At 41.3% G+C, this 15,066-nt stretch overlaps 1 protein-coding gene across 1 annotated transcript in view; it reads left to right on the plus strand.

Annotated features, from left to right (window-relative positions):
- Positions 1-5,827: 5,827 nt before the first annotated feature.
- The window catches only part of DHX15 (DEAH-box helicase 15), a 51,924-nt gene continuing 42,685 nt past the window's right edge, over positions 5,828-15,066 (plus strand). Inside the window, exons 1-2 of the mRNA XM_029235245.1 lie at positions 5,828-6,068; positions 11,929-12,364. Of these exons, the coding sequence (XP_029091078.1) occupies positions 5,998-6,068; positions 11,929-12,364 (507 nt within the window). The 5' untranslated portion in view covers positions 5,828-5,997. The remainder of the gene's footprint in view (positions 6,069-11,928; positions 12,365-15,066) is intronic.

Raw genomic sequence — 15,066 nt, forward strand, 5'->3', positions numbered from 1 at the left:
CTAGCTTTATGTAAGTATTTTCGCTCTAGCATGTTCACTTACCTGAGCTGTTTAATCCCCCCTTACACTGTCAACCACAGCAGTTCCGGCATTTCTACCTTACTTGATGTAGTTTGGGCCACTGTTTTTGCCATGCTTCTAGATGACATCTTGAGTGTGTTCACGCCATCACCTGGGGTTCTTGTGCAAACCCGTATCCTGGGAGAGTACACCCAAATTGATAAATTCTCCCTCATTGGACTTTATGTTCCGCCTCCCTCTTCTCTTTTTATCCAGAACCTTCAGAATTCAATCACATGCATACTTCCCTGGCTTCTGTTGGTACTTGTTGCGTAGGTTCTACAGCTTCTTTGGGGTTGCTTTCCAATATTATCAGCCTTAGAATGTCTGTGGAATATCATATATCGTGACTTAATTCTAATCATTGACTAGTGATCGGCAGGTAATGTGGGGGGTGCATCCTGAGGGAGGTGCATGTTATCCTGCACAGAAGGCCTCTCATTATCTCACAAGGAAGGAGCACTAGCTTTTAATAGGAAGTAGTGGGGCATTTTGGCAGGCTCAGCAGGTTGTAGAGAATTTAGGGTTCGAGATTTTTCATGTATATCGACCTAAATGTCCTCATCCCATGTGTCAGGGTCCCACTCTTTCCCAACCAGGGATCTACCCTTGAAATATCATGCCTGCCTAAATGGAGAGTTTAATCTTCTTTGGAAGTTTCCACTTGGCTTTCTGTTACTATTACAGTTAAGTCCTGGGATCTGTCCTCAGTTTTCTCTGTCTTCCCACTGCAGGAGATGAGAACCTCTTTACATGATTCCAGAAGATCTTCTGGCTTCCATACTGAGCTTTGACTTGCAGATTAATCATACTCAGCCTTTCATTATCTCTCTTCAAAGTATCAAGTCTACTTAGCAATAGCCAATCAAATCCCAATGGTCTTACAGAATAGATACTATTTCCCCTATACTTTGGCAACAGTGCCTGATCTTTCCCCGTACACCACAGTTGAAAGCTTTAACAATTGCCCTGTTTTCTTGTGGTAGCTATGTTCCACCTGCTACTGATTCATTGCCAGCCAATGAAATTGGTGGCCAACTCCAAAATTCAATCATAGTGTCTTCTTTCTTGGACCATTCCTGGCACCAAAGCTTTTAGGTCAGGTTCCATGAAAAGTAGACTCTGAAGCAAAGATTAGTGTTCTGGGAGTTTATTAAGGAGTACACTAGTGGAAGGAAAGGCATAAAAGTAGGATCAGACAGAGGGAAAAATTAGGCTGTGATGCTGTCGTATAATAAAGAATTTGACTGGTTTTGTCCCTGGTTCCTGGGAGGCAACTTCTAAACCATTGGAATTTCCCACAGGATAGGAGTGAGTTTGTTATTTATGGTGGGTCCTCGGACCACACCTGAGTTTACGCTAATGAGATGATTTAGGATGAGGGTTGGTCATGCCAGAAAGACCAACCATGTGATAAAAGAGTTGAGGCTTTCAGCCATGTGACATCAGCCTAGGTTCTGGACCTCTAGGGAGGGGAAGGGGACTGGAGATTGAGTTCCATCATGGGGCCAGTGATTCAATCAATTATGGCTGTGTAATGAAACCCCAATAAAAACTCAGGACACTGAAGCTCAGTGGAACTTCCTGGTTTGTGAACAACACCTTGATGTGTCAGGAGGGTGATGTGTCCTAATTCCACAGAGAGAGGGCACAGAAGCTCTGTGTTTAGGACCCTCCCAGGCTTTACCCTATGTATCTCTTCATTTGGCTGATTCTGATTTGTATACTTTATAATAAAATTGTAATCATAAGTATAGCACTTTCTTGAGTTCTGTGAATCATTATTCCAGCAAATTACTGAACCTGAGTAGGTTGTGGGAAACCCCAAATTTGTAGCCAGTTGGTCAGAAGTACAGGTGGCCTGTCAGTCCCTGAGCTTGTGGATGGCATCTGGAGTAAGGGCAGTCTTACTGGAGACTGTGCCCTTAAATCATGGCATCTGAGTTAACTCCAGGTGGTTAGTGGCCAAAATGCATGGTGGTACAAGAGACACCATCATAAATAATAACAGCCTCAGCTGATCCCATAGGGAGCTCTGATGTGCCAAAGCTCACGGTTATTCCTAGTTACGTAAAGGGATCAGGTGTTTATACCTCCACAACGTCTTCAGGCTGCCCTTGGGCAGCTCTCTTTATTTATTTATTTATTTATTTATTTAGCTGTGTTGCTTCTTAGTTGCAGCATGCAGGACCTTTGTTGCAGTGTTTGGGCTCTTTGTTTGGCGCACGGGCTTCTCTCTAGTTGCGGTGCATGGGCTCCAGAGGGTGCAGGCTCAGTAGTTGTGGTGTGTGGGCTTCTCTAGCTGTGGCGTGTGGGCTCCAGAGTGTGCGGGCTCAGTAGCTGCAGCGCATGGGCTTAGTTGCCCCGCGGCATGTGGGATCTTAGTTCCGCGATCAGGAATTGAACCTGCGTCCCCCGCACTGGAAGGTAGATTCTTAACCACTGGACCACCAGGGAAGTCCCAGGCAGCTCTCTTTAACCAAGGAAATTCCTGAAGGGAGCAGACAGTTGAGTACCGTCTGCAAGTAGCACTCCTAGAAACTGAGGGATGTCTTTCATTCTTGAAGCAGAATTTCCATGGCAAGTCATAGTGCCCACTACACTTTGTTACAGTTTCTATTAAATGGTAGAGGGAGGATAGGGTGATTAAAAGCACTACTGAAGATTGTTTTGAATTTGTAAGCATTTTGCAACTAAAGAGAATTCAAAAAGAGAGATTGGCCGCTTGATCCTGGCCAAATCCTCACAAGTGATCATATTTTCCCAATTAAGTCTTTTAGATGTCTTCCTATTACTCTTGGGAAGGATAGTCTTAATATCCTTAGCAGACAACTCACGCTCTGCGTGAAACGGCCCCTTCTTGCATCTGCAGGATCACGTCTTCCTCATCTCATTGCACTTATGTTCTCTCTGTCTGTGGATTGCACCTGACTTGAAAGTTTCAGGGCCTTTGCACAGGCTGCTTCCTCTGCTTGGAAATGCTTTCTTACCTCTTTGACTGACCAATTTGTACTGCTTATTCTTGTCTTTGTTTAAATGTCCCTTTCTCAGAGAGGTCTTCCCTAACCTTCACTCTAGATAAGGGCCACTTGTTATATGCTCTCACAGTGTCTGTTCCCTTTGCATGGCCTAAAAACACTTACCAGATATAGTTACCTGTGTATTTATCTGTTTAATGCCTGCCTCTCTCCCTCTGATAAGTGTCATAAAGGCAGGAACTATGGCTATTTTGTTCTTCTCTTTTTCCCAGCACTTAACTCAATGCCTGACATGGGAGTTTAATAAATATTTGTTGAGTGAATAAGTAAATGAAGTAATTAAGGCATAGATAATAGTGACAAAGTGCAGTGGTTAATCATGTGGCTCTGGAGACAGAGTGGGTTCAAGTCTTTTAAATCCTGACCCGTTCATTGAGAGCTCTGTAAACGCGTCCTCCCCTTTGACAATGTAGAAACTTATCATTTCACATTGAGTCTGTCTGACTGGGGAAACTTATCCTCAATAACCAAACCCTAGGAGAATAATGTGGAATAAGAATACCTATTTATCAGCAGCACTACCGTGTAGCCCTTAAGCACACAGACTGCTCTCGGGTGAATCCAAAACTGTCATCTTGGCCACAATACTCAGCTTCTTGGCACATCAGTTTCCTCACCTGTAAACAAGTCTAACACATAGCACCCAGCTTAAAGTTCTGTAAGGATCTGATAGGTTAATATATATAAGAAACAGTTTGTGGGACCCAGTATATGTGTGTGTTATATGTGTTAGCTAATATTATTTATTAAGTTAGGTTGGGAGACACCTCTGGCTTGACACCTGGAGCTGGTTAGCTGCGTAAAACATTCCCTCTAGGTGAGTAAAGTCATGCCATAGACCAAATAATAGACTGGAGAGTTGTCTGGTAGAGTAAGAGTAAAGGAAATCTCCTCTGGCAACATTTCTGGGAAGCTGTAGGGGAGCTGGTGGATAGCTCTTCTCTATTCTAGGGACCATTCTGCCTGAAAATCCAGGGTGAGTCATTCAGATCCAGAACTCTATCCCTCCTCACAGAGAGTGTAAACATCCTGGCAGATTCTGGCCCTTTGCTCCCCTGTTGTAGATTCCAGAAAGGCCACTATCCTTAGAGAAATACAGCCTCTCTTCAGTCATTCAGGTCACAACACAATTGATTAGGTTACAGTTTTCTTTAAATATACACTAGACCCAAGGAAGAAGTCTTATCACTTTGATTTCAGTTCCTCCTTTACCAAGTTTCCTTGCACATGTATGACAGGCTGATGCCCCTTAGGGTGGAGCATTTCAGCAGGTAGAATTCTAAGCTTTTCCTTCATTGTTTCTCCAAAATTTTAGAGCACTTTATAGTATCCCTCAAACTGGGAACCTGGAGACCTGAGCCTGGAAATGTGAGAGTGAAATCTGGATTTTAATTCTGACATTGACACTAACTGGTGAACCTGGTCATCACAGGGCTTAGATTTCCTCATTTGGAAAATGAAGCAGAAAGAGAAGATCAGCTGGAAACCCTTCCAGGTTTACAATTCAGTGATTATGCATCATGATCTCCAACAAAAGTCAATATGCTGTTAATGTACTTTTAGGGTAGAAAGTTATACTGAGTATTTTGTAAGTGAAGATACTCACTTTTCTTTGGGCTGACTTTGGAATGTGGATTTTGTACAAAAAAAAATAAAAGAATTCTCTTTATAAGCTGCAATTGTAGAGTTGTATTTAACCTTAGAGATTGCAATTCTGAGGACTGGATAAGAACCCTAATATGGTCTTCCAGGGCATCCAAATGACCACTGCGCAAACTACATAGATCACCCGGCTTGGGCTGGTTCACAGATCTTTTTCTTGTGTGCTTTTCTGGGAATGAATGCAACTGAGCAAGCAGATAGGTTCTGGGGGGAGAGAGTCACAAAAGTCATAAAGTCATTCTACCCCAACAATTTGCTATGGCTTTAGGGACAGCCCTAATGGCTGTGTGACATAACCTCTCTCAGTCTTGGTGTCCATATCTATTAAATAACACCTACTTTGCAGGGTTACTGTAAGAATGAGAATAGAAGTAGGGTTAACAGCGTGGAAGCACGTAATATGCACACAGGAAAAAGTTATGCCCTTACTGCCAATTTTCCCTATTCCAGTAAAAACATCAATAGGTTGAGAGCAATCTGTCCGTGCTTGGTAAAAAGAGGCAAAATGTTAAATCAACTATAGTATAAAATAAACATTAAAAAAAAAAGGCAAAATGCATTATGATAAGTCTTGACATTTTCTCACCTCAGTTTTCCCACTGCAGTTGAGAATGTCTGGTCAGTGGCTTCAAGTGCTAGATCAGGAGTTATAGTTGGGTACCAATCCTGGCTCTGTCCCTTATCAGCTGTACAATCTCGATTAGTTTTTCAACCTCCCTTATCAGCTGTATAATCTCGATTAGTTTTTCAACATCTGTGGGTCTCAGATTCCCCTAATGCCAGGGTAATACAGATGGATAGGATTTCCTAACTAGGATTAGACTTCCTCTTCTCTCAATTTCCTAAATCGGAGGGCCGTGAAGGGGCCAAGGGCCCAACCCGCCTAGCACCCGCCCAGAGGGCGGGAAGTGCCTGCCAGGCGGAGGGCGGAAGAAGGGCGGGTCAACGAGGCGGTGGGCGGGGGCTTGAGTTCCCGCCTCCTATGCGTGCGCGCGCACCACGGACGCACGCACGCACGTACGCACGCACGCACAGCATACCGCGGAAGCGCGCGCGCAGGCCCAGCCCTCATCGCCGCCGCCATTTTAGCTCCTGGTTCCGGCCGCACGGTGTAGGCTGTTGTAGCGGGAGGGGTGGGGGTCCTCCAGAGTTTTGTAGCTGCCTTCGACTGCACCGATAGCGCCGCTAGGTTCTCTTTTTTTCTTCCTTCGTAACCGCCCGCTCGAAGAGTCCGAAGATGTCTAAGCGACACCGGTTGGACCTGGGGGAGGATTACCCCTCCGGCAAGAAGCGTGCGGGGACCGATGGGTAAGCCAGGCCGGGGGCGCGAGGCAGGGGCTCAGGCTTTGTTGGGGTCCCGGCCGGGAGCGGGCCAGGGAGGGCTAGGCCGAGCGGGCCACGGGCCCTGACTCTTTTGTTTTCTTCTGGGCTCGGGTCACTGGCGGCGGGGCGCGGGAGAGCGGACCCCCAGGCGTTCGGCCCAGCAAGGGCGCGGGGAGCTGAGTGGCGCGGTGGCCGCCCGGCCCAGTCGGGAGAGCGGAGAGGCCTGTCGTGGCTAGTCGGGTGCCTCCTCCCCGGGCGGAGTCGAGCAAGAGTCACTTCGAGGGGAGCCGACGGGAGGGAACCGCGGACCTCGTGGCCTGGGCTCCTGGTAAGGCCTGGAGCCTGGGGAGAGGGTGGGGGAGGGCGCGGCGGGAGTAATCGTTTCCAAGGGCACCAGGTACTTCTCAGCCAGCGGGGTCGGGGAGAGGACCTTGGGGGGCGGCTGGGCGCCCAGCAAGGGGAGAAGCGGAGGCCGGAAAGTGAGCGAAGCGCGTGGATTCTTGTGTAGGCTGGGGTGGAGGTGCTGGGAGTAGAGTGAGGCGTGCGGACGAGGAGTTCTCGGGGGAGGGGAGAGTAGAGGGCCAGCCGGGAGAAAGGAAAACGTGGAGTATACCTGATGGGCTGGAGGGCTGGTGGTTTGGAGCCGCGGAGTTTATACTTTGGCGGGAGAGTGCGTGCCTCGGTCCATTCAAACACTTCAAAGTAGATACTAGGCAAACTTCCGCTCTCTGCCCACGCTCCCGCCATCTCCTTTATTTCCTGCTTTGGCCAAAACAGTAGTTATTGGGCATCCCCGGGATAGCAATTAGAAGGCATTCTTTTTTTCCAATAAATTCTTGTTTTCTGTGTCCCTACCCCGCCCTCGTTCCTAGGTAGCTTTTGAAACGAGAAGACCCTTTTCAAAAGTTTTTAGTGTTTACGGCAAAATATCGCCCGTCGGGAGGTTGCTTGGGAGTTGAAGTAGACCACGCCCGTGGTGTTTCAGATTCCTTTCTACTTACCTTTTCTTAAAGGTGCAGAGGAATTTAACAGTTAACCTTAGCAATTGCATCAAAATCATTTCTTGTCCAGTGTGTACTTTTCGTTCCTGAAGTACAGAGGTTTATTTGGATAATTCAGGCAGAGACGTGAAAGTCTGAATATCTTCAATACTTTGCATAATTTTGCATTTTAGTGTGTGTGTACGTGTGTAGAATTACTGTGTCAAGTCTGTATAACTTTTGTTCACTCAAAGTCCTTCCTTTCGGTTGATTGAGGTGTCTGTGTCTGGGGAGTATAAGCCAGGATAGGGTATATATACTTTTTGGCGGCTTTCCGTATATTGAATATGGAAAGCATAAATATATAACAGTTTAATCGTGTACATTTTTTAGTTTACAGTGTTCTGTGTCAGCTTTCTCTCCCTGACCCCAACACACACAGCAGAACTTGAGCACATTTGAGCTACAAGTCACAGGCTCCTTAGAGCTGGAAGTGACTTTAAAGAGCGTATACTCGGCTCCACTCGAGGGATGAGAAATGGAGACCCAGAGTTGTTAAGGTGGCTTGTGCAACCTTACAGTTTACAGGTGGATCTAGAATCTTGATCTTTTAATTTTCAATCTTAGCCTCTTGCTTTTTCCAGTACAGCACACAGACTGTGACTGTAGTTAAGAGTCATTACAGCCTATTTTAATGACATTTACAATGGGTTGGTAAAGTAGGGAACACTTGGTTCTTTGTTCCTGTGAAGCAAAAATAAATTGCTTGTCATCTGGCTAAGATGCAACTAATGCCTCTCACAGAATTCAGATTGGAAAAAAATAAACGGGGAAGGAATGAATTCACTTACTAATATTTGTGTTTATGTGCACCATTTAAATGCTTTTTGGGGGATTAGTGGGCCCATGATATGTACATGGGTTTGTTCCCTTTTCCTTGCAAATCCGACATCCTTAGTAAAAATGTGGACTTTTTAAGTCTTTGGTGGTGACCTTTTGATTCTCTTGAATATTATATATGACATCTACCTGTAAATGAACGAGAGTTCATCTTTGGAATAAAGCTCAAGTTCTGAGATACTTTGGAGGGACATTTGTATACTCACTTCTGTGTCACCTGAATGTCATTTCTGATAGAACTTTCTTTAGCAGTGGGCTTGGAGTGTTTATTAGTGCTTAGGTTTTTTTTTTCCATATTTAATAATTTAAAAAGTCAACAAAATAATTTGTTGACTGTCATGCAATCTTGCAGAGTTTTCTTTTTTTTTTTAAAGCCCTGCTAAGTAGCAGGTGGTTTTACATGAGAGGGTAGGCCTGTCAGTCTTGTGAACTCCACTGCCAAACATGGATGTCCCATTTTCCCTGCTACTCAGAAGGGAAGGTAATTCAGTGAGAGATTTTACTCAAATTCATGCTCCCAAACTATATATGGCTTTATTTACTCTTGCTATATTTTAAGTTTGGAAACAGGTAGAGAAGTTGAAGGTTTCTGTTACATACTGACTGTATTCCTTTTTCCATTTTTCCCACAACATTTTCTGTGTAAAATAATTAACCAAAAGACAACTTAATGTTGAAGTATGGAAAAAAATTTTGAAAACAGGGACATTTTTCACTTTGATGTTAGTTTCTGATATTACTGCCTGATAAGAATTTTTTTGGTTAAAAATGTGAAACATAGATAACGTACGTACAGTGTTCCCAAAACTTTCAGGTGCTTTATAAACAGGTTTTCACTGCAGTTCTGTGATGAGGATAAGTAACTTGCCCCAGGGAACACAAGAAACGTCCATTCATAAAGATATAAAGAAAAGGGAAAAAAATTATCAGAAATCTTCATCCCCATCTTTATTTAATCCCTTGATGAAAATTTTTTTAGATCTCTGCATATTTATTCACAGGTATCCTATTTGATACCAATAGGATCTTTTAATATGTATTATTTGTGCTTTGATTTCTTTAAATTCACCCAGAAATACGTTATGAACTGTGGAATGGATATACATTATTCTTTTCATTGGCTGCATAGTATTCCACTTGTAAAGGGGTATCATAACTTATTTAACCAATTTCCTGTTCACTGACGTTTTGGTAGTTTCCTAGTCTTACAAGTGAAAAGTGTGATGAACATCCTTATGTGTACTTATATCCCTAGAAGTCTCTGAAAGTGAGATTACCAGATTAAAATCAATGCTTGTTTAAAATACTCTGATTTTGATAACCAGTTTACATCTTCATTAGCATTTCTTTAGTTTCTGTTACTCCATGTAGAATTTTAATGTGGTGTTTTAAATTTAAAAAATAAATGATAACCAATGTTTATTGGGCATTTATTATGTTCCAGGCACTACTTTAAGCACATTACATATATTAACTCATTTAACCCTTGCAGTACCCCACAAGAGCTTTTTAAAGATGAGGAAAGAAATAAATGTGGTCATATAGTTAGCTTAAGTGTTGAGCCAGGATTAAGCTGAGATAAAGTACTGAACCACGTGCTAAACAACTGTGTCCTGTTGTGTCTCTCCCTGCCAGTATTGTGGCTAAGTGATCACTGCTTTGATAATTAGTTTTTTAAGCATTATACCTCGATTAGTAAATCTTCTAAGTAACAAACTCCTTTATAATAAAGGTGCCTGTTTAAAAAAGAAAACATGCATATACACAATATTCTGCATATATTTATGAAGCAGTGGGTTTGAGGCCCCCCCCCCCTCCACTGACCCTTAATTTTTATCTTCCCTTTCCTGTTGAAGGTAGATAGTTGGAATCACAGGCAACATTTCTAGGTGATTGAATTTGCGTTCTAATTTTAATCTAAGAGACTATTTTATTAATACTTCTCGCTTTGCAGATTAGTAAGTTGAGGCTTATATCTTTCCAGTGGTTATGCAACTGTGATCTAGGTGCTCGTGCTCCTTTTACTCTTATATTAGAGTTAAACCCCAATTCATGGTCAGCAGTTAATCTTTGTGTCTTCAGAATGTATTTTATGCTTCCTCTGTTGCAGTTATTTTTGGTAATAAAGTTTCTGGTGAAGTAGGCCCTTGAAAAACATGTATTATTTAGACCAGATGTTCTTTAAGGATCCTTTATGTTCTATGAACTGTAAAATGTCTAGTCTTTGAATCCATTCCTGACTACAGTGCTTCTCACTTTGCTGGACACGTATCTATCCTGTTGTAAACTTTTTCTCATTCACATTTTGGAGCTGTGCAAATACTTATTTAATTACAAGCACGTTAAACTGGAGCAGAATGAGAGAAGCAAAGAAAGGATGGTTGATGGTATATTGCGAAGATAGGCCAGGAAGCTTAAGTTCTGAGTTGTGGGACTTCAGTTTGTATGCTGAGTAGGTTATCCTTTAGGTTCCTTTGATTTCTTTCTCTTTACGCCACATGGGATGAGAAGCTCCGATCCTAGCTTGCATGTCCTGTAATTCTGTAGAAGGTGAACATTGGGTTGGGGGAAGGGAGAATCGCTTTTTATATATACATATATGAAAAGATTATATATATGTAAAAAATATATGTGTGTATGAATATTTGTGTACATATAATAAGGCTTTTCTCTATTTAGGCAAGTTCCTGTGGAATAGAATTACTTTAGAAGGGACAATATCAAATATAATTGGTCAGCTTACCATTTTTGTAATTGGGGAACCATCCTAACTCATGCTGGGCTCAGCATTTTAGCTGTATTCTACGAAGGGGAGTAACTGTTGCCCAGCTGATTTGCCATTACATCAAAATGAATGATCTTCCCTAGTCTGCTACTGATAATTGGGGCATGGGAAATTTGTATGTCTTTTGTGTGTTATGGATAAGGAACAATGACATGTTTAGCAGCTTGTGTCATGGTTCCATGTTGCCTCACTATTTCAAATGAGTCCAAACACCTTGTGGCACATTTGTCTGCTATAGGATTTAGTCTGAAGTAAACTAGATTAATAAAATGAATAAGTATAGATAATTTTAAAATTCTTACTGGTTAGGGATCATCTCTAGTATCTAGAAGTAGATGCTGGAATTGGCTAAATGACCTAAGGTTAATATGGTGGTCATCTGCATAATTTAAACATTTTAAACAACTTAATAGTGTTCAGTGAAGCTTGTTTTTAAATGAGCTACTTTTCACTTTATGGATGATCAAAGTATACGTAGGTTTTACAAAGTACTTCCAGTGTTTTTTACTATTGCTGTTAAGGATACATGCAAGAGTAAACAATGAAAACAAGAATAAAAAGTTTTAGTTTTCCTTATAGAGCAATATATGCATTTTGAACAAAATTTGGAAAGCGTTAACTTAGGAAAATAAACTTGCTAATTCGTTAGCTCGGAATTTTGTGCTGAATTTTGTTTGTATTACTGTAATGTGAGGTGGAGTTGTCTTTGAGGCCAGAAGCAATAAAAGACTTAGTTCTTGCTAAATTTTGAACATACTTTCAGTGTGAAAATACCTTTTCATGTAACCTGAAGGAGAACCTGGGAAAGACTCTGATGCCATTCTCTTTTTGCCTAATTTGTCCCTACCTTTTTCCCACACTGCCCTCAGTTTTTAATTTCTAAGAAGGAAAGGATTTTACATGCAGAATGAGTTCTTGTGTTATCTCAGCTGATGGCTAAAGGTGGAAAGAGACTGTTCCTTAATAGAATTTGAAGCATCATTAAGGAAGGGAAAGATGTTTATGGATGAGGCATGGAGAATCCTTGATTACAAGTTCTTTTTCATTGTTTCTGATACTTCGAGTTTTATATCAGTTTATTTGGTTGTTGGACATTTTACTTTCTTGTGACTATAACGCCGCTATGAACATTTTGCATAAAATTTGGAATCTGAGTTATAAATTTTTTTTTTTTTTTTAGGAAGGATCGAGATCGTGACCGTGATCGTGAAGATCGGTCTAAAGATCGAGAACGAGAACGAGATAGAGGAGATAGAGAGCGGGAGAGGGAGAAAGAAAAGGAGAAAGAATTGCGAGCTTCCACGAATGCTATGCTTATCAGTGCTGGATTACCACCTTTAAAAGCTTCCCATTCAGCTCACTCAACCCACTCGGCACATTCAGCACATTCAACACATTCTGCTCATTCTACACACACCGGACATGCAGGACACACATCACTTCCACAGTGCATTAATCCATTTACCAATTTACCCCATACGCCTCGATACTATGATATTCTGAAGAAACGGCTTCAGCTCCCTGTTTGGGAATACAAGGATAGGTTTACAGATATTCTGGTTAGACATCAATCCTTTGTACTTGTTGGTGAGACTGGGTCTGGTAAAACAACACAGGTGAGTTATTGAATACCACAGTATGTACTTTATTAATGTTTATGTTTACTAAATGTTGCGTATTTGGTTCTGGTGGTTATTCTCATTGGCTGTCTGTCAGAACTTTTTGAAGCATAGCTGCTTTTATGTTTAGCAACTTTTAGTGACTTATGGGGTTGGAATCCTGTAGGGAGTACCTATTTTCCTGAGTCTCTTTGGAAAAACAGCGGTGCTGTTTTTTTCCAGTTTTATTATGTAAATTATGGCAGTGATACTCTCCCACCCACTTTGAATCTGGGGTGGTACATATTTGGGGGCACAAGGTTTGTTTTCCAGTGCTTGGGTGGAGAGAGCTGAACCATTGGAGTGGTTTTGTTTTTGTCATTTTCGTTTCTTTGTTTTTATAATTGTTTTGAACTATGTGAATATTATCTATTCTTTAAAAAAAAAATAGAAGAGCTAAGTAAAGTCTTTTTACTTGTGACCTCCATCCAGTAGTGTCCCCGTCCTCCCCACCCCTGAACTAAACACACATGTTAGTGTTGTATTAGAACTATATTTAGGATATTTTTCAAACAGGGATGAGCCATTATTTACTAGGCCCATGTTATAGACATTTAGGCTGCTTCTAGTGGTTGTTTTTCATGGGCAAGTATATCTTCAGGATAAATTCTCAGAAGTAGAAATTATCGGGTCAGAAGATAGATTATAGTTGTGGAACGTACAGCCAAATAGCCTTCTATAGGGAACGTATCAGTTTACCGTTCCGTGAGCATGTATGAGAGCATATGTGGGAAACCACTAGAGTGTACTACTGAACTTGAACTTTTGCAAATCTGACAGGAGAAAAATGGTAATTCAGTGTAATTTTTAATTTGCATTTTCTTGCTATGAGCGAGGTAACCATATTTTCATTTTCAGGTGCTTGAGCCTGACCCATCAGAAAATTTCTTAGATTTTACAAAAATAGCAGCCCCTGGCTATTGTAGAAAATTTGGAAAATTCAGGAAAGTGTTGAAATGAATTTAATAATTACTTATCACACAGAAATAATTGCTGTGTTTCCTACGGGCCTGATTTTCCATGTTTATGTACCTGTGAACATGTTTAGATTTGAGCATACTGCATATACAGGTTATCCTGTATGTGTATAATTTAAGTTACACAATGCCACAAGTCTATCAATTTGAGTATTACATGGAGACATTTTGAAGGCTACAGTAGCAACCCAGATTGGAGGCTTTTGTTATATAATATAAGACTGAGCCTAAGCATGGTTTTTCTTTTTAAACGGAGGAAATGTAATGCTGATGTTAGAAGCTAAAACTGTTGGTTTATTTTTATCACCTTATGGAAATTTAAAGAATACATGAAAAGATATAACTCTAAGCTTATTAATATTATATTTTTAATAATTATTTCAACTGGTTTATCTAGTTTGTGTAGTATTAATAGCACCCATTTAGTCAGCAATTGGGTAAAGCCAGGCACTATGTAGTTTGTATTATCTCATTTAAGTTTTTCAACAGCCATGCAAGGAAGTTGTTAATCACCATTTTACAGATGAGCAAAATGAGGCTTTAATTTATGAGAGGTTTAGTGGGTTGCCCTAGGTTACACTGTAGATATAGGTGGGTTCAGTATTTAAAACTCTGTCCCTTTGTCTCATAGCCAAAGTTATATTTATTTCATACTGCTCTTCTGTGGTCTTATATGATTAACCTTATTTCAGAGATGAGTTTATTTAGTAGCAGTTAGTGGAGAAGAAGGGCAGGTGAACTCAAAACAAGATTTGTGATTTTTTGGATTGGTATTTTTTTTTTTTTTAAATACTTAAGGTACATGGATACCTAGGATTGCAGGGATTTGGGGTATTCAAAGGGAAACAACAGTGTAAATAGTGAATTTCATGCAAATGCTTTTTCCGCATACTCCTATTAAACTTTGACTCAAAACCATTAAGAATAGTTAGCCATTTTTGGTTATCTTTTTGTGCCTATCAGAAAGTGAAATTCTCCAAACAAAATTGCAGAAGGAACCTAACTAAAATGTAGTAATAGGGCTTTCCTGGTGGCGCAGTGGTTGAGAGTCCGCCTGCCAACGCGGGGGACACGGGTTCGTGCCCCGGTCCGGGAAGATCCCACATGCCGCGGAGCGGCTGGGCCCGTGAGCCATGGCTGCTGAGCCTGCGCGTCCGGAGCCTGTGCTTCGCAACGGGAGAGGCCACAACAGTGAGAGGCCCGCGTACCACACAAAAAAAAAAAAAAAAGTAGTGATAGTACAACTAGTATTCTTCAAATATCACTGTACAAATCCTATACCAAAAAAATACCACGTTTCCTGTAGCATTAAAATCTGTTAGGCTTTTGGAGGCTTTGATGGAGATCCATCATGTTCTTCTTGTAGGAGTGGATTCCAATTTAATGTAGTAAGCACTTAGATTTTTCCCATGGTTCTTTCACAGGTAAGTGAGTAGAGAAGAACCATTAAATTATCAAATATCTTAGTTTCTGTTGATAATGGAACAGCTAGGAAATGCAGTGTCATCATGGCAACAACCAACTACTTATGCTTGTTGGTCTTTTTTTTTTCCTTGTTTACCCTTCATTGCCCTCCTTCAGGGAAGTGCTGTTGCTGCTTCTATAGGTCCTATTGAATTTGAGTTTGATAGTTAACTAAAATTAACTTTTAAGATGTACCTAAGGTGTTTCCATTGTGCATAC

Source organism: Monodon monoceros, unplaced genomic scaffold (genome assembly GCF_005190385.1).
Source record: "Monodon monoceros isolate NGI ecotype Baffin Bay Population unplaced genomic scaffold, NGI_Narwhal_1 Super_Scaffold_20, whole genome shotgun sequence".
Classification (NCBI taxonomy): Eukaryota; Metazoa; Chordata; class Mammalia; order Artiodactyla; family Monodontidae; genus Monodon; species Monodon monoceros.